At 46.4% G+C, this 26,780-nt stretch overlaps 3 protein-coding genes across 9 annotated transcripts in view; 2 read left to right on the top strand and 1 right to left on the bottom strand.

Annotated features, from left to right (window-relative positions):
* The window catches only part of LOC112258959 (potassium voltage-gated channel subfamily H member 6-like), a 36,225-nt gene extending 23,029 nt beyond the window's left edge, over positions 1-13,196 (top strand). For all 4 annotated transcript variants that reach the window (XM_042307126.1, XM_042307125.1, XM_042307127.1 and 1 more), the window contains 10 exons: positions 4,016-4,441; positions 4,607-5,024; positions 5,709-5,908; positions 6,450-6,702; positions 7,930-8,123; positions 8,486-8,573; positions 8,705-8,989; positions 9,113-9,302; positions 10,803-11,010; positions 11,222-13,196. In XM_042307126.1, coding sequence (XP_042163060.1) covers positions 4,016-4,441; positions 4,607-5,024; positions 5,709-5,908; positions 6,450-6,702; positions 7,930-8,123; positions 8,486-8,573; positions 8,705-8,989; positions 9,113-9,302; positions 10,803-11,010; positions 11,222-11,503 — 2,544 coding nt within the window. In that variant the 3' untranslated portion in view covers positions 11,504-13,196. The remainder of the gene's footprint in view (positions 1-4,015; positions 4,442-4,606; positions 5,025-5,708; positions 5,909-6,449; positions 6,703-7,929; positions 8,124-8,485; positions 8,574-8,704; positions 8,990-9,112; positions 9,303-10,802; positions 11,011-11,221) is intronic.
* A 1,651-nt stretch (positions 13,197-14,847) lies between these two features.
* LOC112258962 (DDB1- and CUL4-associated factor 7) lies at positions 14,848-21,772 on the bottom strand. The gene is made up of 7 exons (XM_024433641.2): positions 20,788-21,772; positions 18,813-18,971; positions 18,488-18,599; positions 17,492-17,610; positions 16,606-16,815; positions 16,369-16,486; positions 14,848-16,267 (listed from the first exon to the last, which is right to left on the bottom strand). The coding sequence occupies exons 1-7, from the start codon at positions 20,923-20,925 to the stop codon at positions 16,095-16,097; spliced, it is 1,029 nt and encodes a 342-aa protein (XP_024289409.1). The 5' UTR covers positions 20,926-21,772; the 3' UTR covers positions 14,848-16,094.
* Positions 21,773-22,005: 233 nt separating this feature from the next.
* LOC112258961 (PAT complex subunit CCDC47) lies at positions 22,006-26,555 on the top strand. 4 transcript variants are annotated; one of them, XM_024433640.2, is made up of 12 exons: positions 22,006-22,029; positions 23,246-23,547; positions 23,674-23,766; positions 23,946-24,242; positions 24,327-24,392; positions 24,532-24,633; positions 24,761-24,871; positions 25,058-25,143; positions 25,310-25,368; positions 25,491-25,600; positions 25,758-25,925; positions 26,057-26,555. In XM_024433640.2, exons 2-12 carry the CDS (start codon positions 23,254-23,256, stop codon positions 26,135-26,137), a joined length of 1,467 nt encoding a protein of 488 aa, XP_024289408.1. In that variant the 5' UTR covers positions 22,006-22,029; positions 23,246-23,253; the 3' UTR covers positions 26,138-26,555. The 4 variants fall into 4 exon arrangements, with proteins under 4 accessions (XP_024289408.1, XP_024289405.1, XP_024289407.1 ...); XM_024433637.2 differs by lacking the exon at positions 22,006-22,029 and adding an exon at positions 22,168-22,300; XM_024433639.2 differs by lacking the exon at positions 22,006-22,029 and adding an exon at positions 22,219-22,243.
* Positions 26,556-26,780: the final 225 nt, after the last annotated feature.

The raw sequence follows: 26,780 nt of genomic DNA, 5'->3' as shown, positions 1-26,780 counted from the left end.
AAACTCAGTCCTCAGGGGGAGAATCCTGATCGTTGGTACGAGAGCGCATCTGTCAGAGAAAGAGCACAGTGGCACGTGGAATCACAAGCCTCATTTAGCCACAAACATTGGTAGCAATAAGGCCTAAGGTCCTGAGCCCGATGTAGCCCCCAGCAGTCAGGTCTCCTTTCATACGGTATGTAGCAAACAGTACTGCAGGTGTACAATCTTCATTTGATCATCCTGTTGCAGGAGAACTTTCCTGCAATGCAGAAAATGTAAAGCGTGTTGTGTATTTGAGGTTTAAAAAGGCTTCTGAAGTTTATAATTTCCACTTTGAAATGCCATTCATTATAATCCACATAATAATTCACATTTCCTGTTGCTGCAGAGTTATTTTCCTGCTATATCGAACTGGCTAAAATTAGGATCCTACATCTGTACAGTACTTTAAATGCTCTGCTATGAGAGGTTCTGCAGTGCATTTTGACATCCTCAGTCTTCAGTCAATCGTTTCAGTTTGTTGTTTCAAATTGTTTATTCAGGGTAAGAAATGCATTAACTGAACTATCCATTTAATTAAAGCTCAGTCCTACTATTCCCAGTATTAGATTAGTTTACTGACAACTGGAGCAGTACTGGACTGGGTGAGAGTTGGGTCATAGAGTGGTAAGTGGGCAGTGTGTAGTCTGGATGGGAATCGATAGGAGACTAACCATGTGGTGTCATTTTATCACCTCTAGGACTGTCTGTATGTGGGGACTTTAGCCTTACAGGTTTGTTCTCTTACTTTGAGTCTGAACATCTTTTCCATTTAAGAATCAAAGCTGTGAGGGCTGAGAGAGGTCAGATGTTCTGGAAAGAGATGGAAATTGTCATAGGAAGCTTTCACCTTGTACTCAGGTTATTTAGTAGGGCAAAAAAAAACTTGTAGCACTGAACATGCCGCATTTAATGTACCTGCATTTTGTGATCCAGCTAAGTAGGGATATTGGAGAGGGTTGGCAGCAAGGGCACCCTGGTACCACTGTGTGTTTTTACAGATTATTCTGTCACCATGGCTATGTTCATAGTTATGCAAACTATACATGCAAAGTAGGATGAGCCAGTGGAGGTTCCACCAGCCTAGCCTGCAGAACATGTTGACTGTGAGGTTACACCAGCTTAGCCTGCATAACATGTTGACTGTGGAGGTTCCACCAGCCTAGCCTGCAGAACATGTTGACTGTGGAGGTTACACCAGCTTAGCCTGCAGAACATGTTGACTGTGTAGGTTACACCAGCCTAGCCTGCAGCACATGTTGACTGCAGAGGTTCCACCAGCCCAGCCTGCAGCACATGTTGACTTGGGAGGTTCCACCAGCCCAGCCTGCAGCACATGTTGATCAGGGAGGTTCCACCAGCCCAGCCTGCAGCACATGTTGATCAGGGAGGTTCCACCAGCCCAGCCTGCAGCACATGTTGACTTGGGAGGTTCCACCAGCCCAGCCTGCAGCACATGTTGACTGTGGTGGTTCCACCAGCCCAGCCTGCAGCACATGTTGATCAGGAGGTTCCACCAGCCCAGCCTGCAGCACATGTTGACTGTGGTGGTTCCACCAGCCCAGCCTGCAGAACATGTTGACTGTGGTGGTTCCACCAGCCCAGCCTGCAGCACATGTTGATCAGGGAGGTTGCACCAGCCTAACCTGCAGCACATGTTGATCAGGGAGGTTGCACCAGCCTAACCTGCAGCACATGTTGATCAGGGAGGTTGCACCAGCCTAACCTGCAGCACATGTTGATCAGGGAGGTTGCACCAGCCTAACCTGCAGCACATGTTAACTGTCATGAATCTTGAGTGAGACAACAACATATTGTATTTATTTTCGATTTAACCTTTATTTAAATAGGCAAGTCAGTTAAGAACAAATTCTTATTTACAATGACAGCCTACCCCGGCCAAACCCGGGCGACGTTGGGCCCTATGGGACTCCCAATCACATCCGGATGTGATACAGCCTGGAATCGAACCAGGGATTGTAGTGACTTCTCTTGCACTGAGATGTAGGGCCTTAGACCGCTGCACCATTCGGGAGCCCATATGGGTGATATCAGAGAGCACATTGTGCACCATGGTCTGCCTATGTCCAGAGCTGTAAAAAATACTTGAAAGTACTACATAAGTAGTTTCTTGGGGTATCTGTACTTTACTTTACTGTTTATATTTTTTACAACTTTTTTTTTTTCAAAAATAAAATAATGTACTTTTTACTCTATACATTTTCCCTGACACCCAAAAGCACTCATTACATTTTGAATGGTTAGCAGGACAGGAAAATGGTCTAATTTACACACTTATCAAGAGAACATCCCTGGTCATCCATACAGCCTCTACGTCAAGCACACAGACAGTTTTGACCAATACTGCCCTTCTACACAAGCACTCACAAAAGGTGTTAGTGAAAATGAACCAAAATCACCCAGCTCTTTGCAACAATCCCTGTCGATTTGCTTGTAAATTAGGGCACTTACCCTGCTCTGCCATTGGCCGAGGGACAGTGAAGGGGGTCACATGGTTTGGCAGGTGAGCTGCAGCAGGGTCTTTTAAAAGGCCAGTGAGCGGGGTGGGGCGGGGGAGAAGGGTACAGACAGCCAGGCAGCCAGAGAGGGTCCACTCCCCAGCAGTGGTCTGTTAGAGCTGGGCACATAGGCACTGGGCCACTGGGTAGCTGATCTGGAGCATTGTGCTGGACATAGCGGGCTAGGATGGAGCAGGGGAGGACCAATATGTTCCGGGGGGGACAGGGTGGGCTGCTGGGGAATTTGAGGGGGACCAGGGTGTCGTGCTCCTCCTCCTCCTGCTGCTGCTGTGGTCGGGACCAGGATAGACTGGAGCTCCTGGATATGGAGGCTCTCATCGTTGTACCGGTTAGTAGGAGCACTAGGCTCAGACTGATTGAAATGGTCTATGTGAGTGTGATCTCTGATTGAAATGGTCTATGTGAGTGTGATCTATGTGAGTGTGTGATGGGTTATTGTCGCCCATTCAGGTACTGTGGTTTCGGTGATGGTGTGTGAGGAAAATATACATTTTTAGGTAATATTATGGTCTGTGCCGTCACTATGAGAACACAATCAATCCTCTCTGTATTTCAATTTGCACTCATGATTTACTTACCTTTTATTATAGTTGATTTGGTTCCTACTTGGCTGTACTGACTGTGTTGAACACTCAGAAATCAGACCCCCGTTAACCATGTAGATATTTGTCTTGTGAAAAGCTGTGCTTCGGCTTCTACATTGTTTGTGTTGAGTCCATTGAGACAGATATTGTTTATACTCCAGGACATAATTGTCTTCATGACAACATGACTGGCTAGCTGTGAGACTGAGGGATGTTTGTGTGAACATTTACACTCATTGCATTGTATTACACACACACACACACACACACACACACACACACACACACACACACACACACACACACACACACACACACACACACACACACACACACACACACACACACACACACACACACACACACACACACACACTACTTCTCCCTCTTTGTCACTCACTCTGGAATACACATGAACTCTTTTTTTTGCTGCTGCTGTTCTAGTTGTGCTGAGGTGATAGACATGTGGGTTGAAGGCCCGCAGTGTCAGACACAGTAGGTAGTTAGACAGAACACAGTTGCTCCCCTTCCTTCCCCCAAAGGGCACAACAAAGACAATATCAGGTCCTGTTCTGCTCCTCTCTGAACTGTCTTCTGCTCTGGTTCCCTGAACCCATGTCCCTCAGGTTTCTCGGCACAGTTCTCTGACATGACTCACTCTCTTTCCCATTTCTTATACTGCTTTCCATTTTGCTAAGGCTGTTTGGCTTATCATCTCATATTCTTGGGGTTCTAATCAAGGCCTTTTCAGCAGGGTGGTGAGGGGCCATTGTAAAGATATTCTGTTTAAATTATGTTTCACTTTTACTGCCCATGATTAATCTAGATGCAGCAGGACTCTCTGACCATCTCTGCCCTCTCCCCGTTTAGGTACTGTCCCTAGGGGCTGATGTCCTGCCAGAGTACAAGCTCCAGGCGCCTCGCATCCACAAGTGGACCATCCTCCACTACAGTCCCTTCAAGGCGGTGTGGGACTGGGTCATCCTCCTGCTGGTCATCTACACGGCCGTCTTCACCCCCTACTCCGCTGCCTTCCTGCTCAACGAGGTGGAGGACGAGCTCCGGCGCTCCTGTGGCTACACCTGCAACCCCCTCAACGTGGTGGATCTGGTGGTGGACGTCATGTTTATCGTGGACATTCTCATCAACTTCCGGACTACATATGTCAATCACAATGACGAGGTGGTCAGCCACCCGGGGCGCATCGCCCAGCATTACTTCAAAGGCTGGTTCCTCATTGATATAGTGGCAGCCATCCCCTTTGACCTGCTCATATTCCGCTCTGGCTCTGATGAGGTGAGATGGATGGAGGAGAAGGGGGATCATTTACATCTATGTGTAGTAATGGTCCTTTTTTTGCAGTGTTGGTCAGTGTACCAATTCAACAAAGACTCTCTCATAAATCTTCTTGTTCTTTCATATGAATTGCTTTGTTTGTACATTGAACCTCTCTCCTCTCAGCCCCAGACAACCACTCTGATTGGCTTGCTGAAGACTGCTCGGCTGCTGCGATTGGTGCGTGTGGCGCGGAAGCTGGACCGCTACTCAGAGTACGGCGCCGCCGTTCTCTTCCTCCTCATGTGCACCTTTGCCCTCATTGCCCATTGGCTGGCCTGTATCTGGTACGCCATCGGCAACGCGGAGCGCACCAACTCGGCCCGCATCGGAGGCATGAAGATCGGCTGGCTGGACAACCTGGCTGAACAGATTGGTAAACCATACAACGACACAGACCCTGCCTCCGGCCCCTCCACCAAGGATAAATACGTCACGGCGCTTTACTTTACCTTCAGCAGCTTGACCAGCGTGGGCTTCGGCAACGTTTCCCCCAACACCAACCCTGAGAAGATCTTCTCCATCTGCATCATGCTAATCGGCTGTGAGTACGTCACCAGTGTGTCTGAGTACGTCACCAGTGTGTTTGAGTACGTCACCAGTGTGTCTGAGTACGTCAACAGTGTGTCTGAGTACGTCAACAGTGTGTCTGAGTACGTCACCAGTGTGTCTGAGTACGTCAACAGTGTGTCTGAGTATGTCACCAGTGTGTCTGAGTACGTCACCAGTGTGTCTGAGTACGTCAACAGTGTGTCTGAGTACGTCACCAGTGTTTCTGAGTATGTCACCAGTGTGTCTGAGTACGTCAACAGTGTGTCTGAGTACGTCAACAGTGTGTCTGAGTATGTCAACAGTGTGTCTGAGTACGTCAACAGTGTGTCTGAGTACGTCACCAGTGTGTCTGAGTACGTCACCAGTGTGTCTGAGTACGTCAACAGTGTGTCTGAGTACGTCAACAGTGTGTCTGAGTACGTCACCAGTGTTTCTGAGTACGTCACCAGTGTGTCTGAATACGTCACCAGTGTGTCTGAGTACGTCACCAGTGTGTCTGAGTACATCAACAGTGTGTCTGAGTACGTCACCAGTGTGTCTGAGTACATCACCAGTGTGTCTGTATTGTGTCTGTGTGTCCAGAGTGTTCATATGCATTGCTGCATTACTTTAAGTGTAGTACCACCTATGATTTTAGGTGGATGTCACTGACATGTCTCTCTGTCGTCTGCTGTAGCTCTGATGTATGCCAGTATCTTTGGTAACGTGTCGGCTATCATCCAGAGGCTGTACTCCGGCACGGCCCGTTACCACACCCAGATGCTGCGTGTCAAAGAGTTCATCCGCTTCCACCAGATCCCAGAGGGACTACGCCAGAGACTGGAGGAATACTTCCAACATGCCTGGTCCTATACCAATGGCATCGACATGAACGCTGTGAGTCACTCTCAAACACACATTCATATACAGCCAAACACACACACATTCATACGCACAGGAAAAACACACACGTTCATATTCACACGAAAAACACATATTCCCTACTTGCCACCTGAGTTTTTCCGTCATTAGGTGCTCAGACAGGGAGACCTAACAGTGGAAATGATGTGCGTCATATCATTTGTGTTAGTAGATAGATAGCGTCCTGCTGGTTGCAGAGAAGAGAAAAGCATTAGCCCTCTAACACCACAGGAACATGACGTAGCAGAGAGCACGCCTGTCAATTCAATCTGAACAGAGTTGATCACATAGACACTGTGTGTGTGCATGTGTCCCCTTGTCAATAGTGAGCATCAACTGAAACAGCTCTCCCCCCACTCGCTCTATTTTCTCTGTTTCTCTCTCTCTCTCTCTGGCTCTCTCTCTGTCTTTCTCTCTTTCTGTCTTTCTCTCTTTCTGTCTTTCTGTCTCTCTCTGTCTCTCTCTCTCTCTGTCTCTCTCTCTCTCTTCTCTCTTTCACCCTTTCCCATTTCTCTAGGTGCTGAAGGGTTTCCCTGAGTGTCTGCAGGCTGATATCTGCCTCCACCTGAACCGCTGTCTGCTCCAGAACTGCAGGGCCTTCAAGGGGGCCAGTAACGGCTGTCTGCGGGCGCTGGCCATGAGGTTTAAGACCACCCACGCCCCTCCGGGCGACACCCTGGTCCACATGGGAGACGTCCTCTCAGCTCTCTACTTCATCTCTAGAGGGTCCATAGAGATTCTGAGAGACGATGTGGTGGTGGCCATACTGGGTAGGCTGAAGGGTGGTGGTGGTTACTGGGTAGGCTGAAGGGTGGTGGTGGTTACTGGGTAGGCTGAAGGGTGGTGGTGGTTACTGGGTAGGCTGAAGGATGGGTGTGGTTACTGGGTAGGCTGAAGGGTGGTGGTGGTTACTGGGTAGGCTGAAGGGTGGTGGTGGCCATACTGGGTAGGCTGAAGGGTGGTGGTGGTTACTGGGTAGGCTGAAGGGTGGTTGTGGCCATACTGGGTAGGCTGAAGGGTGGTGGTGATTACTGGGTAGGCTGAAGGGTGGTGGTGGTTACTGGGTAGGCTGAAGGGTGGTGGTGATTACTGGGTAGGCTGAAGGGTGGTGATGGTTACTGGGTAGGCTGAAGGGTGGTGGTGATTACTGGGTAGGCTGAAGGGTGGTGGTGGTTACTGGGTAGGCTGAAGGGTGGTGGTGGTTACTGGGTAGGCTGAAGGGTGGTGGTGGTGGTGGCCATACTGGGTAGGCTGAAGGGTGGTGGTGGCCATACTTGGTAGGCTGAAGGGTGGTGGTGATTACTGCGTAGGCTGAAGGGTGGTGGTGGCCATACTGGGTAGGCTGAAAGGTTGGTGGTGATTACTGGGTAGGCTGAAGGGTGGTTGTGGTTACTGGGTAGGCTGAAGGGTGGTGGTCATTCTTCCCTTTCAAGCTTATGTGGTTTAGTGCATCCTCTGTCTGTCTGCCTGTCTCTGTCTGTCTGTCTGTCTGTCTGTCTGTCTGTCTGTCTGTCTGTCTGTCTGTCTGTCTGTCTGTCTGTCTCTGTCTGTCTGTCTGTCTGTCTGTCTGTCTGTCTGTCTGTCTGTCTGTCTGTCTGTCTGTCTGTCTGTCTCTCACTCTCTCTCTCTCTCTCTCTCTCGCTCCCTCTCTCACACTCACACACATACACACACACACTGCTGTGTTGTGGTGTGCTGTTTAGCCAGAGGTGTTTGGGCACGGCTCCACTTCCATTCCACAGTGTCATTGATTACCGATCACCCGATTGCTCAGACCCACTCTCTCTATGCTAGCCTGTCTCGCTTTGATTCGTCTCCCCTCTGCATTTAAGTGGACACAAAGTCAGTCACAAAGAGTGAGCTTATGAGTGTTTTTAATGCTTATGTTGTCCAATTAGTTTTTTGTTCAAACATTGCTTTCTCCATTATCCTTTTCCTCTTCACCTGTGTCACACCTTTCATCTCTCCATTCTCTCTCTCTCTCGTTCTCTCCGCAGGTCAGAATGATATCTTCGGGGAACCCATCTATCTTTTTGGGCGTCCAGGGAAGTCGTGTGCAGACGTCAGGGCTTTGACCTACTGTGACCTCCATAGGATCCTGAGGGAGGACCTGCTGGAGGTGCTGGACATGTACCCAGACTTCTCCGACTGCTTCTGGACCAACCTGGAGATCACCTTTAACCTCCGAGATGTGAGTACCATCAAGGGGGGACAGAGAGCACCCTCTCCAACCACTAGTAGGTACTGTTCATGTTGGGCCGGTTTCCTGGACACAGACTGTGTAGTCTTTGACTAAAAATTCATTCTCAATGGAGAATCTCCTTTGAAAGGGCTTTTTAGCCCAGGACTAGTCTTAATCTGTGTCTGGGAAACCAGCCCTTAGTCATAAAGAGAGCTTAGCACAAGGTCAATGAGTTTTAGTTAGGCAAACTAATGCAAAAGCATTACTTCTTGAATATTTAGTGTATAAAGCTGATGATTGATGAGGTGTGTATAATGTGTTGTAAAGTGTGAGTTGTTTTTTGTTGAGTTACTGAATCTGATGTGTATTAGGTAGATAGAATGAACCAGGCACCTCCCAGTGAGGATTCTGAATGTGGATACCGACGGCCGCGTCCACGACGCACGAGAAACCGGCCTGGTGAGTGTGTGTGGTTCTGCTCATTATGTCCTCATGGGTTTCTTATACATTGTTAAAAGTTAAAGTAGTGTTACTATCAATGATATGTCTAAAGCTGTGGTAATCATTGTACCTGTCCTGGTTGTGTGTAGACGGCATGGACCGTGAGGACTCATTTCCAGACCAGTCGTGTCCTTTGGGGAACCACAGCGGCCCGGACACAAGCTCCCACTGGGAGGGCATGTGTAGCAGCGCCAGCGCCTGCTCCCAGTCCAGTGACGATGAGATGAAGCCCCTGGGACATAGCAAAGCAGAGCTGTACCCCTCTGTGGACGACACCGATGACTACCCCCCTGCTGTGATCAGCCTGCTGCCTCCCAGTGGACCCTCAGCCGGCATGGGGCCGCCCCTGGACCGAGGAAGTCACCAATACACAGGTAAAGAGAGACTGAGATATAGATACACAGTATTACGCATGAACTAACTAAGATCAGTGGACTGTAATATGTTATAATCTGCATCAAAGCATTCCCACAGGCATCTCTGCTCTTTCATCCCAGCTGCAGCCCCCATCAACATGCCAGGCCCAGGGGTGTATGGGTATTGGCCTGACCGGAGGACCAGTCAGTTGTCAGATCCCCAGCGGCGCTGCTCCTCAGTCAGGGGCACCTACCACTCTCCTCCCTGTGCAGAGAACGGGCCCAATGAACTGGAGTCCAGAGTGGAGCTGCTACAGTCCCAGCTCCACAGGTATAGAGGAGATGAGAGAAGAGAGGAAAAGTGAGGAGAGGAGAGGAGAGGAGAGAAGAGGAGGGGAAAAGGGATAACAGGCAAGGAGAGGAGGGGAAAAGGGATGACAGGAAAGGAGAGGAGGGGAAAAGGGATAACAGCAAAGGAGAGGAGGGGAAAAGGGATAACAGCAAAGGAGAGGAGGGGAAAAGGGATAACAGGCAATGAGAGGAGGGGAAAAGGGATGACAGGAAAGGAGAGAGGAGGGAAAAGGGATGACAGGAAAGGAGAGGAGGGGAAAAGGGATAACAGGAAAGGAGGGAGGGGAAAAGGCATGACAGGAAAGGAGAGGAGGGGAAACGGGATGACAGGAAAGGAGAGGAGGGGGAAAGGGATAACAGGCAAGGAGAGGAGGGGAGGGGAAAAGGGATGACAGGAAAGGAGAAGAGGAGAAAAGGGATGACAGGAAAGGAGAAGAGGAGAAAAGGGATAACAGGCAAGGAGAGGAGGGGAAAAGGGTGACAGGAAAGGAGAGGAGGGGAAAGGGATAACAGGCAAGGAAAGGGGAAAAGAGGAAAGGAGGGAGGGGAAAGGGATAACAGGAAAGGAGAGGAAAAGGGATAACAGGAAAGGATAACAGGAAAGGAGATGAAAGGGAGGGGAAAAGGGATGACAGGAAAGGAGAGGAGGGGAAAGGAATAACAGGAAAGGAGAGGAGGGGAAAAGGGATAACAGGAAAGGAGAGGAGGGGAAAAGGGATAACAGGAGAGGAGAGGAGGGGAAAAGGGATGACAGGAAAGGAGAGGAGGGGAAAAGGGATAACAGGAAGGGAGAGGAGGGGAAAAGGGATAACAGGAAAGGAGAGGAGGGGAGGGGAAAAGGGATGGCAGGAAAGGAGAGGAGGGGAAAGGGGATGACAGGAAAGGAGAGGAGGGGAAAAGGGATGACAGGAAAGGAGAGGAGGGGAACAGGGATAACAGGCAAGGAGAGGAGGGGAAAAGGGATGACAGGAAAGGAGAGGAGGGGAAAAGGGATAACAGGAAAGGAGAGGAGGGGAAAAGGGATGACAGGAAAGGAGAGAAGGGGAAAAGGGATAACAGGAAAGGAGAGGAGGGGAAAAGGGATCACAGGAAAGGAGAGGAGGGGAAAAGGGATCACAGGAAAGGAGAGGAGGGGAGGGGAAAAGAGATGACAGGAAAGGAGAGGAAAAGTGACACAGCAAAGGGGATCTTTAGAAAGGAACTGTGAGGAGAGGAGAGGAGAGGAGAGGAGAGGAGAGGAGAGGAGAGGAGAGGAGGAGGAGGAGAGGAGAGGAGAGGAGAGGAGAGGAGAGGAGGAGAGGAGAGGAGAGGAGAGGAGAGGATTTACAGACAGGTAAAGGAAGATAATAATTGGAGAAGAAGCCAAAATAAATAATGGAGGAAGACCAAGAAATGATTGAGAGAGATCACAGAGGAAGAAATTATTGACTTTATTCATCTATTCCTCTCCCACCCTGCCTCCATCCTTGGCCCTGCCCAGACTGGAGACTCGGATGACTGCAGACATCCACGTGATCCTGCAGCTGCTCCAAAGGCAGATAACCCCAGTGCCCCCGGCCTACAGCACTGTGATGCCCAGCCCTCACCCTGCTCACCCCACCACCCTGTACAGCACAGCAGCCCCCATCATCCACACTGTCCCCTCCATGCCCCCAATCAAGATTGACAGCATGCCTTCACCGCTGCAGGTGGGTACTGGTATAGTGTACAGATAGTACAGTATATATCAGTTTTTGCTTGCTACAATGCTCTGTCCTCGAAGAGCTATATGATATTGTGAAACAGTGGGCTGATAAAATGAGTGAGAGCGAGGTAATGGTATTAAAGGTTGTCCAGTATACTGAGATACTGAATCGCTTTTGTGCTTCACCTCTCTACCCCCTGTTTCTTTCTTTGCAGAGCCCGGACTCAGAGAAGCACAAGTTCAAGGACTCCCTGTCCAGTGGGATCCACCTCACGGTGGCCTCTGATGATACCATGTCCATGTCCCCTGAGACAGAGCCCCTTCCAGGGTCCTCCATGGGCTTCAGCCCCCCCCATGTCTCCTGCCAAACCCTGGGGCCCTCTGGACTGCTGTGTGGCAGCCTGCGTTTCCCCTCCCTCCCTGACAACCTTGAGACCTCCACAGAGGGGCAGGAGATTCAGAGGCACGTTTCTGACCCCATCCTGCCAGGCAGCTAAAACCCTCTGACCTTTAACCTTAAACCTGATCATCCCTCACTCCTAGCACCCCCTGCACCACCACAGGAGGACAATCATATGTTGGCAGAGTCACTTCTCTAATCGTCCCCTCTCTCATTCCTCCTCTCCAATCCCCACCCAACCCCCTAACCTGTACCATGCTGCTGATCAACGTGGGTTGCCTTCCACATAGCTGAGAGGAGGTTCTATGGAGGGCCCCCTCTCACTGACTCACAGTGCCCGGGGCTGAGGCACCTCTGGTCCTGTGCGACAAACAACCTCTCCTCTCTATCAGGGTCTAGGGCATTATTGAGAGGGGGTTTAGGATTTCTGCAACCCAGACCCCACAAAGCCTGGGGGCCTGGCACTGCCTATGGAGATCTGATATGAAACTGGGCTGACTAGAAGCACACGTACACACACGTCACACGGACACTAACAATAACCCCAAGCCCCCTTTTCCCTGGATCTCAAAGCTGTAGTATTGTCATTCCTCTCTCCTTTTCTTTTTGTTAAGTGATGGTCCTTTTATGCCATGGTCCTTTTTGTTGGGAGATAAGAATTTGGCCAAAAATACATATAACTGTGTGTACTGTACTGTATGTTTACACTGTAGAGGAACTGCACATTCAGGCTCAGTGCTGTTTATAAGTTGAACTGAAACTTATTTTTATAGTATCATGAGGATCTTACCGTCAATCTGGAAATCTAATAGTTATGAACGCACACATGTATTTCTTTCACACTATTGCTATGTTGGTGTAACATATTATCAACAGATGATATAAAGAGATGGTATAAATGCCATCTAAATACTGTTTATGTCTGTATGGTAGGAATGACTACTGTAAAAGTGGCCATTTTGAATACACTAATTCTACTCTCATGTTCTACCAATCATATGACTTAATGGAAAGCAATATTTGTTAACATTATTGAGTCAACATTGTCAGGGGTCATGAGAACAGATAATTGACATGGGAAAAAAGCAGACAGTTTTCTCATCTCTTTTATGCTCTAGTTATGTAGCACTTGTGAAGCATTATAAACACCTTTCATTTATACAGCCATTACTGCTTTGCTTGGGTCATCATGTTTGTGTACGTCTATATATCTGTTCTGTTTCACAGGACTGTCGTTACACCAAGGATGCATCATCTCTTTTTCAGGTGTGTGTGTGTGTGTGTGTGTGTGTGCAATGTTTGTTGACTATGTTTGAGTAAGTGACATGGTCACATATTTAACATCACCCTTCTGAAAGGCCGGGATTCAATCTGATTCTACAAGACAATGTTCCCGCTTTTGAAGAGACCACATTAACGGTGAACGCTGCATATGTCGGCTCAATCGGAAATTACGTTCAAGTGGTGCATTGTCCAAATCTGCAATCAGATTGAATCCTGGCCCAAATGTGTGTAATGACTCAAGGTGCCAAAGTTAGTGGATGTTTGATGCCCATCTGGGAGGAAGTGATGTGGATGGAATCTGCCAATCAAGTGATGTCACTGGGATAGTCATTTTCTCAGAATCCCAGTTTCAAGATGTTTTTGACAGTTTCAGGAGAATGTAACTCTGTTTTTTAAGCCTTTATTGTTCTGTAAAGTTTTCTTGAAGCACAAAATCATAATTCGTATTCATCTTTTTTAGATTAAAGATTATTTATAACAAATAATACAGAAACCTCAACTACTGACAAATTGTTTATTTTTGGTTGAGGGCTTGGACTTAAGTGGTTTGCACCATTTACTATTCTTCAGTTGGGCTTACTTTTGTGGAATTCATAGACATTAACTTATAAACCATATTTTAAAACCAGGAATTCATTCAGTTCGGCCATGTTAAAGGCCCAGTTCATCCCAAAGGTGTTTGATGGGGTTGGGCTCTGTGTAGGCTAGTCAAATTCTTCTTCCACACGATCTCGACAAACCATTTCTGTATGGACCTCGCTGTATGCATTGGGGCCTTCCCCAAACTGTTGCCACAATGTTGGAAGCACAGAATCTTCTAGAATGTCATTGTATGCTGAAGAGTTAAGATTTCCCTTCACTGGAACTAAGGGGCCTAGCCCGAACCATGAAAAATAGCCCCAGACCATTATTCCTCCTCCACCAAACTTTACAGTTGGCACTATGCATTAGGGCAGGTAGCGTTCTCCTGGCATCCACCAAACCCAGATTTGTCCGTTGGACTGATGCGTTTCTACTGCTTCAGAGTCCAATGGCAGTGAGCTTTACATCACTCTAGCTGGCGCTTGGCATTGTGCATGATGATCTTAGGCTGTTGTGCGGCTGCTCGGCCACAGGAACCTATTTCATGAAGCTCCCGACGAACAGTTATTGTGCTGACGTTGCTTCCAGAGGCAGTTTGGAACTCTGTAGTGAGTGTTGCAACCGAGGACAGATGATTTTCACCACTCGGCGGTCTCTTTGAGCTTGGGGAGCCGTTGTTGCTACTAGACGTTTCCACTTCACAATAACAACATTACAGTTGACCAGGGTAGCTCTAGCAGGGCAAAAATCTGACTGAGCTCTTCAGTAAGGACATTTTACTGCCAATGTTTGTCTATGGAGATTGCATGGTTGTCTGCTAGATCTTATACTCCTGTCAGTAACGGGTGTAGCTGAAATAGCCGAATACACTAATACTGAAATTGTGAAAATTACGAGTGAGAAATGTTGGTGGGATGGAGTTTTGGCCTGCCTGGTGACATCACCAGGAAGTAAATTAGTTAATTGACCAATAAGAGCGTTCCCAACCTCTGCCCATAACGGCTAGTTTTCAGCAGGTTGACATTTGTCATGAATCTTGCCCTGGAGGCAGAACTGAGCTATTTCTGCTAAATGGGCCAGTTGCAAAGTAAACATTGGTTATATCGTAAATAATGAATTTAAACTAAATTGTATTTTTGGTCTTAATTTAAGGTTAGGCATTAGGGTTAGCAGTGTGGTTAAGGTTAGGTTTAAAATGAGACGTTATGACTATGTGGCTGTCAGCAGCTAGTGACAACTGTAGAACTGCCTCCAGTGCAACATTTATGACAATAAATGCCAACCAGTTTTCCCCTACTTAAAAAAAATAGCTCTTTTTGACAATTTTAATTGAAAATAATCACTAAGGTGCCCACCTGTTACCCAGAAATGATTTAATGTTGAGATCAAAACAGCTGTATTGGACCTTTAAGAACACTGCAGAGAGAAATGTAACGTTAGGAGCTGACAGAACTGTACCTGCAATACATTGCCATCTGCACATTGAAGTGATGTTATGCCCACCTAAATAAACCATGACATCCTGACCTATCAGTGTGTATTCAGTGATGCAAATAACACTGACAACTACAAAAACACATGAAGGAATATTTATTAGTTAGAGCAAATTTGGTAATACAAACTTTTATGAAAAAAGCTACTACATGTAGATTTGCCTTATCAATATCTTGGTTCATATATTTAAGAATGTACATTTCCCCTTGTACAAACATGCTAAAAGGGGGTTGACCTTCGAGTACAGAGAACAATAAAAAGATAGGGATAGTGAAACACGAGAAAAAAAGGTTTCACTCTCCTTCAGTACTAGGCTAAGTAAACATATTTGTTTCACACAGTCTTGAATAGGAACTGCAGTTGTTCCAAGCAACTCTACTCAAAATGAAGAAAACATTATGAAGCTTGTTTTTGGTAGGTTCTGGTCTAGTCCAAAGGGGCTGATGGCAAAGTATCCAAACTGTGAGACATGCAACTGTGTGTTGAACACAGGAGGCTGCTGAGGGGAGAACAGCTCACAATAATGGCTGGAACGAAGCAAATGGAATGGCATCAAACACCTGGAAACCATGTGTTATATGTATTCCATACCATTCCACTCCAGTCGTTAGAACGAGCCTGTTCTCCCCAATTAAAGTACCACCAACTTCCTGTGGTATTGAACCATAACACTTCAGTTACTTCACTACATGTCAGATTATCACAGTATAATCATGGAAGTGATCTGGTACCAGCAAACCATTTAAAAACACTTTAAATAATTAGGAGGCCTTTAAATTAGCCTTATGGTTTCAAATTCAGAAGTCTACAACTGGATTCAAACCAGTTCAGAAAGACACCCAGATGATCCTAAATGACATTTTCTGACAGCGAGTGTCATTTTAAATCCAATTTCCTGACCCTAAATATGTCGTTATGTCATATAGCAAGCTAAAACAACAAGTTAAACACACTCAAGAGGCAGTCTTCAGTTGGAACTACACTGTTTCACTCCATAATGAATTGACCATCTCGAATTGTTGAACCCACTGATGCATTTTGGCGCTGTACAGACACTGATGATTACCAAAACAATAAATAAAGAAGACAACATACTCCTTTTGACACAGGGATTAGTTCTATCAAAAACAGAGTAAACCAGGACATTGTGGAGTGGGACAAAGTTCTCACCGCCTCCCATACGTACATCAATCAGCCAGGAGAGAGTAGTGGTTTGAGGCAGTCCTGCAAGATTTACTTCCACTCAAAAAAACATGTCCAAGTTCTGAATCCACACATTGTCCTCATCCTCCACCCCTTCACATCCACACCTGAGGTCAAGGTTGGCTTTAGACCCGCAGGATCTCTAGGCAGTTGTTGTAGCCGATGGCGATCCAGTCAGGCTGGGTGGAGGCCCACTGGACGTTGTTGATCTCCCCCTCGGCTGTGTAGGCCAGAATAGGGTCCTCGATGGCCCTGGGCATCTGCTGGATGTCCCATATCAGCGCCTGGTGGTCGTCGGCTGAGGAAAAACATTATTATTACGCTAAAGGGAGAAGGTGAGAAGACTTAGAATGGGGTCTGAGGAAAGGTGAACTGGTGAAGAAGCTGTTTGTGCCTTACCTGCAGTGCAGATGTGACAGGAGGAGTGGGGAGCCCAGGCGATGCCGTTGACACAGGCCCGGTGGTTGTTGAGGCGGGCCACCGGCGTGCAGGGAACACGCACGTCCAGAATCACAACCTGAGACACACAGCACAGGAGAGAGATAACACATTAGATGGGGATAAGGAGAGGGAGCAACAAAGAAAGAATGGACAATACCAAACTGAAAGAGGAATGAGAGAGTAAAATAGACTGACCTCCATGCCGTCCATAGCCATGGTGGCCAGGTAGTTAGGGTCCTGTTTGTTCCAGCAGAGGCGCAGTAGGGGGTGGTGCTGGGGATCTTCATAGATGATGGTGCTGTGTTCTAGGTGCCGCAGGTCAAACATGCGTACTGAGCCGTCCGCTCCGACCGACGCAAACATGTCCCGACCACCGCCTGCACGGCTGAACGCGATGTCATACACCTACAGACACAGAGAACACCACCAACATACAGAGTTATTACACTGGTATACCCACGGACACACATTCAGACTTTATGACCTCAGGACCAGGGGTTGGAACCAAAATTATTTCCCAATCGTTCTGTTCTGAACAGAACCCCTATTTGTTTTGTTCCAGTGGTCCGACCAGCATAATAAAATTCTGAACTGGTTGGAACACCAAAAAAGTAACGGTTCATATTACTCCTTTTGGTAAAATAAACCGTATTCACATTTAGCTCATTCATTAGTTCAGGTGGAGCAGCTTGCCGTGTATGTGCAAGCTATTTGTTTACATGTTTAATTGGCCATTTAAGTGCGAGAGAGAGACAGAGAGAGAGCTTGGTTTGAAGCGCTAAACATCATGTGAATTGGGATGTGTTTAGGCTATTACTAGAATACCTTTAGAGTCGTAACTTCACTGAATTACATAATTAAATATTAGACATTAGAAATATTTTTTGAACAAAAAAATAACCTCATTAATCGGTTCTCAAGATTTGGAATGAAGGATTCAAAAAATGTCACTATTTTGCGGTTTTCGGTTCTGCTCCCTGAACAGGTTCTAGCCCCTGCTCACAACTAGACTTTACTTACTCATTCATACAAGCAAACTAAACTTCAAGGCAAGGCTTATATTCCCCCTCAGCCCTCACACCTCTTTGTCATGAGCAATGAGCTGGGTCTTGACGTGGCCGGATACGAGGTTGACTCTGCCCAGCACTTGGCCAGTCTCCAACCCCCAGATAGTACAGGTGGTGTCAATGCTGGAGGTGCCTGTAATGGACAGATCAGAACCCAGATTAAAAACAGACACTCACCAAACAAGGCATACTGTAAAACTTCAACGTTTATTTGCATTAATCACTCTACACAACCAGCGCTCATTTGAGACAGGCTTCTTTTATACCCAGGCATCCATTTCCATTATGCACACAGCTCAATAGAATGTTGAAAAGACTACCAGTTTGACCTGTATAAACATTATAATAACAAATCCATCGCAGATCAGACCTGCAAAGACTGCCTATCACACACACCCCATTTCACGCTTTAGCACCATTCATTTGATGCTGTGTTTTATTTTTGGTGGCGCCATGGCTCGCAACATTGACAGAATAGAAAATGTAATGCAGGACTGTGGGAATATCAGAGCTGTGTCCATGGTAACAGTTGTAAACAATTCATTTAGACCCAGCATTTATTTGATGAAATATGTGACGATGCCCAGATTTTATAAGTGACAGGCAGCTATTTGAGATTGTATTTAAACTGTTATATGCTACTTACTCTGACACACATGCTGTAGACACTGACAGCAAACCAATAGTCTATATGCTAGAGCTGGGCAATATGGACAAACATCCATGTCACAATAAATGGACTAAATTATCACGATAACTTGAATGACAAGTGTATAACATTAATGTGCACCACAGTTATTTTTTATATTACTCTTAAATTTACTACTTTGAATGTTGTAGCTGTCAATTGTTGTATTAACAAATACCCATATTAGCAAACTTATCTTATTTGAAACTTCACATTTACTGTAATGAACGAGATCAGCAAAATGTCCATGACATTTGGTCGGTGTCAATCATTTTCGGTTTATAGTCCCAGCTCTACTATATGCATATGGCCCATCTCTTACCCAGTAGATTAGGATCCACTTCATTCCAGTCAAACGAGGTGAGTGGGGCACAGAAGTCAGAGTTCTTGTTGTTATTCAGTAAGCATTCCAAACGCGTCTCTGTTTCACTGACCTAAGGGGTACGATTTAACAAGCCATGAGATGCTATACAACAACGTAGAAAAGAGTCCCTCCTGGGCAAGTAACTGAGCTAGAGTGCAACTCCAGATGCTGCAAAAGGGACACAATAGTTAGAAGAGGGTGCAGGCCAGGGAGCGCCCAACATATGACATCTATTATGTTTACGAATGATTTAGTATCAAGGAGGCTGTGGGTGCATGCATACCCTCCAGATGCGCAGGTAGTCCCCGCTAGTGGCAAGCAGGTCTGGGTAAACACCCTTGCTGTCCGGGATCCACATGATCTTGGTGGTGGGGTAGGGGTGGTCAAAGGTGTTCCTGCAGATGAACTCTGAACTCTCCTCCTCCAGACCCACAATCTGCACCTGAAGAGAAACAAGAATTAAATCTGAAACCGCTCTTGATATAGTCGTGGCCAAAAGTTTTCAGAAAGACAAATATTAATTTTCAAAGTCTGCTGCCTCAGTTTGTATGATGGCAATTTGCATATACTCCAGAACGTTATGAAGAGTGATCAAATGAATTGCAATTAATTGCTAAGTCCCTCTTTGCCATGCAAATGAACTGAATCCCCCAAAAACATCTCCACTGCATTTCAGCCCTGTCACAAAAGGACCAACTGACATGTCAGTGATTCTCTTGTTAACACAGGTGTGAGTGTTGACGAGGACACGGCTGGAGATCCCTCTGTCATGCTGATTGAGTTTGAATAACAGACTGGAAGCTTCAAAAGGAGGGTGGTGCTTGGAATCATTGTTCTTCCTCTGTCAACCATGGTTACCTGCAAGGAAACACGTGCCGTCATCATTGCTTTGCACAAAAAGGGCTTCACAGGCAAGGATATTGCTGCTAGTAAGAGTGCATCTAAATCAACCATTTATCGGATCATCAATAACTTCAAGGAGAGCGGTTCAATTGTTGTGAAGAAGGCTTCAGGGCGCCCAAGAAAGTTCAGCAAGCGCCAGGACCTTCTCCTAAAGTTGATTCAGATGTGGGATCGGGGCACCACCAGTACAGAGCTTGCTCAGGAATGGCAGCAGGCAGGTGTGAGTGCATCTGCACGCACAGTGAGGCGAAGACTTTTGGAGGATGTCCTAGTGTCAAGAAGGGCAGCAAAGAAGCCACTTCTCTCCAGGAAAAACATCAGACTGATATTCTGCAAAATTCTACAGGGATTGGACTGCTGGGGACTGGGGTAAAGTCATTTTCTCTGATGAATCCCCTTTCCGATTGTTTGGGGCACCCGGAAAAAAGCTTGTCCGGAGAAGACAAGGTGAGCGCCACCATCCGTCCTGTGTCATGCCAACAGTAAAGCATCCTGAGACCATTAATGTGTGGGGTTGCTTCTCAGCCAAGGAAGTGGGCTCACTCACAATTGTTCCTAAGAACACAGCCATAAATAAAGAATGGTACCAACACATCCACATTGAGAGCAACTTCTCCCAACCATCCAGTAACAGTTTGGTGACAAACAATGCCTTTTCAGCATGATGGAGCACCTTGCCATAAGGCAAGTGATAACTAAGTGGCTCGGGGAACAAAACATAGATATTTTGGGTCCATAGCCAGGAAACTCCCCAGACCTTAATCCCATTGAGAACTTGTGGTCAATCCTCCTGGGGCGGGTGGACAAACAAAACCCCACAAATTCTGACAAACTCCAAGCATTGATTATGCAAGAATGTGCTGCCATCAGTCAGGATGTGGCCCAGAAGTTAATTGACATCATGCCAGGGCGGATTGCAGAGGTCTTGAAAAAGAAGGGTCAACACTGCAAATAGACTCTCTGCATCAACTTCATGTAATTGTCAATAAAAGGCTTTGACACTTATGAAATGCTTGTAATTATACTACAGTGTTCCATAGTAACATCTGACAAAAATATCTAAAGATACTTAAGCAGCAAACTTTGTGGAAATTAATATGTCATTCTCAACTTTTGGCCAGGACTACTATATAACAAGGAACAAATTACTTAGAACTTAAACACACTTCATACTGTTTCTATTCACTTTTTGGTCATGTTCATTCTTTGTGGGTGAACTCTTATAACATAGAAGCGAAGATCTGTTCTGGGTGGCCCACATCACAGCATTGTGATTCACGGTGGTCCCAACTAATTAGTTCTGATTCTACACTGGGACTGGTTAACAAAAATATGCAGTTCATCTTCTCACTCACCTTATTGTTATATTCTTCAACGAAACTTCCAAGGGCCAGGCGAAAGCGTTTGTCGGGACGAACGCTCCAGTTCATTGCATACACCGTCCATGGCGCTTCGTATTTGTAGATCTCTTTTCGCTTACCGTGGAGCGACATAGCTCAATAAACGAGCTCTTATATCAAATCCTTACCTATATAAAGCAAAACAACTGTTTCCTTGGAACAAAATATACCCCACGGCTCGTTAGACTTTCCGAATTGAAGATTTGAACAGTTCAAAGGACAAAGGCTGTCAAACGACAGCTAGCTAGCAAACAGTCGTTAGTTATGGATACTACACTAGCCCAGTTAACGCCATTAGCTAGCTAGTTGCGCGTTGTACCGCGTGATAGCTATTACTGTCGGACAACGAAGGCAACCTTAAAGCTTAAATGTAGCTTCGAGACATACATTGGCTTACGGACAATAGTCTGAATTTGCCATTCGCTCGATGTTGATGATCCGGGTAAGTGAGCCTGCTTTTCGAATTGAGTCCCCTGCTAGCTTTGACCCGACTCCGACTTCAACAACACTGCTGCTGTAACCACAAAGAGGGGTTGGGGATCACTCTCCTCCCATCGAAGAAAATGTCGGCGGTGTGACGCTAGCTAGCTCATAGACCACAATCAACCCATTAACGTGTGGAAATCATCATACCAATCACACCATTCTGAAAATATGCAAAGATGTTTTTTTTAAACTATTTTAACAGCGTAACAGGGGTGGTGGACTCTGTTTGGGGATTGTGTCTAGAAGGGATATAGTTTATGTCACAAATAACTTTCCGTAACAGGTTAGGATAACTTACTCAGCAGGTTAGGGAAAAAGTAGGCTGAGGTAAATATATATATATTCGTCAATTTGATAAACTCTATACAACTGGGAAACTACTTTTGAACAGTCATGCAACTCGGAATTCCAAATCTGGAACTCTGGCATCTTTCTAGCGCTCCGACCTGAAGATCACTGGTGTTATTATTTCACCTCGTTTTCCCCCCGAGTTCCCAGTTGTCTTGAAAGCACCATAAAACTGATTATCCAATAGAAACCCCTAATCACACTTGTAGGCGGTGTCATGGCGACGTTGGTAGGCTAGCTAAACTTCAACGGGTAACGTCTCGGCCGAACTGCGCATGTGCACACTGTCAACTCAAGACACTTCTTTGCTATAACGTTGTTTTTAACGAACATGAAAAAGTGTCAGTTTGTCACTTTCACAAGGTTGGAGTAATAACATATTTAACTACTTACAATATTAGCTTGAATCTAGGCTGTGTCTTTAGATTTCGAGAAAATCAACAAGGAAGAAAATTTGACTTCTCAAACCCCGGCCTGGTCTGTTTCGCAAGCGGTCCAGGAAGTCTCGCGAGGTTGCTCCTCTGGGTTTTTAGAAACTCTGTGGTATAATCTACTGTCAAGAGGACTGTATTGAACAGTTAAGCGAACGACGACCTCAGCGTTTTCTATAGGAACGTATTTTAACACTCCATAGGTATTCATACAGCAAACGTTACATGTGTTGTTTTGCTTTAGTTTGATTCAACTTGATAAAACCGGCTTTTGTTATAATGTCAACCACTTATTAGCTATAGCGTGGCAATAACTTGGTTGGTAACGTTAGCTAGCTTGCTCGGTTAGAATGGGAAGAGATGGGGGTGGGACACGTTGGCTAATCATTCAGTTATCTAGCTTGCTAGACTAACGTTAGTTAACCAGATTTTGTGAACTGTGTTGCATATTTGCTAGCTCTTTGTAATCTTAGCCATCTGAAATGTTCTATGATTTCAGCTAGCCACTCCAAGTCAAGCTAGCTAGCTAACAGTCAGAGAGTGGATTTGTCTAACAGCAGACAGCTAACTTTAGTTAGCTCACCTGAATGCGAAGCAAGATTTGTAGTTGTAGTTTGTTAAACTGGTGGTTATCTAGCATAATTGGACTACAGTGTCCAGAATGATGATGTGTAAATCAAGAAAGCAACGCGAGCCATATCTTTTTTAGAATATTGATGACTTGGGGCCATTACCAATAACCACAGTCCATGTCCAGTCCGATTGATGAATAGATTCTATGGCGTTCAGACTGACACCTTTTGTAATTTAGGTAATTTGAAAGTGTCCAGACCTAGCTACCATTCTCTTGGATGTTGACCTTTTCAGTGGGAGTGGATGTAAGAGGCATGAAATTATAGATATGTGTTGTAAAAAAAACAAGTTACTATCCTGGGCATGTAAATAAATCAACTCACAGTAATGCAGGTATTTATTGGAAACATCTTTGTGACAGCCAGCCTGTGTGAGACTGACTGAGGCATTCTGTCTAGTGCTGGTTTGACCTTCTGTCACCTCCAAACCCACCTGGTTTGACCTTTCCCTCCTTATCTTCCTCCTGCTCTTCTCCTCCCACCTGTCCTCTCATTTTCTGTCCTGTGCTGGCACAGCTTCAACCATGAGGAGTGTGTACCTCTTGCTGCCCGCACTGCTACTTCTCCTGGCACTGCCCGTCTCCAGGGGACGCTACAACGATGACTTTGACGACGGGGAAGACCTGGCAGACTTCGCAGATGACAATGACTTTGCTGAGTTTGAGGATGTGAGCGAGGACACTGCGGCCGAGCCGGAGACGGCCCCTCCACCCCGTGGGGCCCCCCCTGCTCAGCCTGCTGAGGACGATGAGGACGAGGCCACAGTGGAGCTGGAGGAAGACGGACAGGAGGACGGCTTTGAGGATTCCGATACACAGGTTAGGGGCTGCTGTGGCCTGGTAGCTTGCATATGACCAGGGACAACTTAGTTGGCACACTATCCCATGCACTGTGTTTTTGGTTTGTGCCAGAACTAATCAATATTTATTTTTGTATTGCTGTAGGATCAAGACATGTACAGCAAGTACGATCCAGACGAGTTTGATGGCATGGAGAAGCCCAGCCAGTCCCTTAAAGACCCTCTGATCATCCACACAGTAAGTTCACTGTTAACACCAGACTAGTGACCATTAGGAAGCCATTGATTACAGACCTATTTCTTAAACTGTACTCTGACAACCAAGAAGAAAATCCCTCTTAAATGTGAGTGCCAAGATCAAACATCCTTAATGTTGTGGTTGTCAAGGTGATGAGTCTGTCCGTCTTCCCCTTCCAGGTGCCGGCCCACCTTCAGAACAGCTGGGAGAGCTACTACATGGAAATTCTAATGGTGACGGGCCTGCTGGCCTATATCATGAACTACATCATCGGCAAGAACAAGAACAGCCGTCTGGCCACAGCCTGGTTCAACTCCCACCGAGAGCTCCTGGAGAGCAACTTTGCCTTGGTGGGTGATGATGGCACCAGTAAGGATGCAGTGAGCACCGGGAAGCTGAACCAGGAGAATGAGCACATCTACAACCTGTGGTGCTCAGGTCGAGTGTGTTGTGAGGGCATGCTCATCCAGCTTAAGGTATTTACAGTGTGTGAGTAAGAGAGAGAAAGTGTTTGTGTGAGAACTAGCTGCTGTTTCAATGTTTTCTCTGGTCTGTTCCAGTTTGTGAAGAGGCAGGACCTGCTGAATGTACTGGCCAGGATGATGAGGCCAGTCTGTGATCAAGTGGTGGGTACATATGATGCCTGCATACATGTACATCACCAGTCACATTGTCACTCACCTCAGCGCTTACGAATACTTTCCTAAAGGTAGACCTTTTCTGTTGTCTGACTTGCTGTATATTTCTGTCTCTTTTTCTTTGTAGCAAATCAAAGTTACTCTGAATGATGAGGACATGGATACGTTTGTGTTTGCTGTGGGCACCAAAAAGGCCATGGCCCGGATGCAAAAGGAGATGCAGGACTTGGTGAGGGGCGGGCCCACATCACTCTACATTCATTCAGCCTTCCAGACACTATTAACCATCTATAAGCCTCAGGCTGCGTGGGTGTATGTATTGACCCGTCTTTGTTTGTGTGTCTGTCTGTCCCCAGAGTGAGTTCTGCAGTGACAAGCCCAGGTCAGGGGCAAAGTACGGCCTTCCTGAGCTCCTGGCCATCCTGACAGAGATGGGTGAGGTCACGGATGGTGTGATGGACAGCAAGGTGAGCAAGGGAGGGGACCTCTGTTGTGGCCTACTCACTACAGTGGGGACTTTGTCACTAGGCTTTTGCTGAGTGGTCTCTTATTGTTTGTAGTGGGAGAATTTGACTTGAAGAGTACAGTGTGCTACAATTTGACAGACCCCTTGTTTTTCTTTCATTCACCCTTCCACTGTCTTTGTCTTTCAGATGGTTCATTATATCACCAACCATGCTGACAAGATCGAGTCCATCCATTTCTCTGACCAATTTTCTGGTACAAAAGTTGTGCAAGAGTAAGTGTGCCTGCAAGCAAGTCAGTTTTTCCACAACATATTAACTATATCACACCAATGTCCTTACTCCACCCCTACCTCTGGTCTTGTATTAAAGCCTCTTATGAAATGATGTACAGCTGTTTCTGTTACCTGAAGCTTCCTTCTCAACCCTGTTGTGTTTCAGGGATGGACAGCCCTTAAAACTGCCTGAGACCAAGAAGACACTGCTGTTTACATTTAATGGTGAGCCAATTGTCTTCACTTGAAATGCTTTCCAACACTTGGCATGCAGCCGATTCACCATATTTGATACGTAGTGACTGAATGAAATGTTAACAAATGTTTTCCTGTGTTTGTGCATGTAGTGCCTGGCATGGGGAACACATCTCCCAAAGACATGGACACTCTGCTACCCCTGATGAACATGGTCATCTACAGCATCGACAAGGTCAAGAAGCTCCGCCTCAACAGAGAGGTGAGAATGGCAGGATAATTACACTAGTCTCCTAGTACGCCCTCAATCTGGCCTATTGGCAGACTTTAATTATTATAATTTTTTTATCTACAGTCTTCCTTTCATCCATCACTGCATCTCCTTGCTCCCCCTCTTTCTCCCTGTGTCTGTCCTCCAGGGAAAACAGAAGGCGGATAAGAACCGTGCCCGTGTGGAGGAGAACTTCCTGAAGCAGACCCACAATCAGCGCCAGGAGGCTGCTCAGACCCGACGGGAGGAGAAGAAGAGGGCTGAGAAGGAGAGGATCATGAGCGAGGAGGATCCTGAGAGACAGCGCCGCCTGGAGGTCAGCTCCACCACAGCCCACCAGCAGAATAACACACTGTAACATTACACATTGGAACACAGCACACTGTTCATCTTGACCTTCTTTGTACCTCTTGCTCTAACTGTCTATGGTGTTTCCCCCTTTTCCAGGAGGCTGCTCAACGTCGTGATCAGAAGAAGATTGAGAAGAAGCAGATGAAGATGAAGCAGATCAAAGTCAAAGCCATGTGAGGACAGACAGCTACAGGGATTCAATCACACAGCTCAGACGGTTTCCACTGCTTCCATCCATCTCTCTCACTTCAGCGCCCAGTTCTGGCTCACAGGCTCACACAGACATTCCCTTCTCCATGGGTGTGTCAAGCTTAGCTGTTTCTGTTCTCATGGAAACACTTTGTCCAATCAGAGTGGTGTTTTCCTTGGCTGTGAGTGAGCTGCTAGTGACAAGCGAGAGGGACAGAGGAGTTTTGCATATCAAGTCTGTCGCCATGACGACCCGTGCAAGTTTTTTTTTTTTTTACTTTCTTCTGCCTAGGTTTTCATTGCTCTTTTCAAAGCAAGTCGGCTCAATGAGCCTATTAATCAAATCGACAGGGATTGGGGGTTGCACCTCTTGGTGGGAAATAAAATGCTCATATTTTAAAAGGAATGAAGGCGTGTGAGGCCTGTTTGAGTTATTAAGTTAATTATTAACACTGTGGATGCTACAAGACGAGATGCAAAGTATCCAATTTGAATTTATATCTACAGTGGGGAGAACAAATATTTGATACACTGCCGATTTTGCAGGTTCTCCTACTTACAAAGCATGTAGAGGTCTGTAATTTTTATCATAGGTACACTTCAACTGTGAGAGACGGAATCTAAAACAAAA

This window comes from Oncorhynchus tshawytscha, linkage group LG27 (assembly GCF_018296145.1).
Source record: "Oncorhynchus tshawytscha isolate Ot180627B linkage group LG27, Otsh_v2.0, whole genome shotgun sequence".
Classification (NCBI taxonomy): Eukaryota; Metazoa; Chordata; class Actinopteri; order Salmoniformes; family Salmonidae; genus Oncorhynchus; species Oncorhynchus tshawytscha.
Note: the sequence above shows the minus strand (reverse complement) of the source record. Positions and strands in the feature narration are given on the sequence as shown.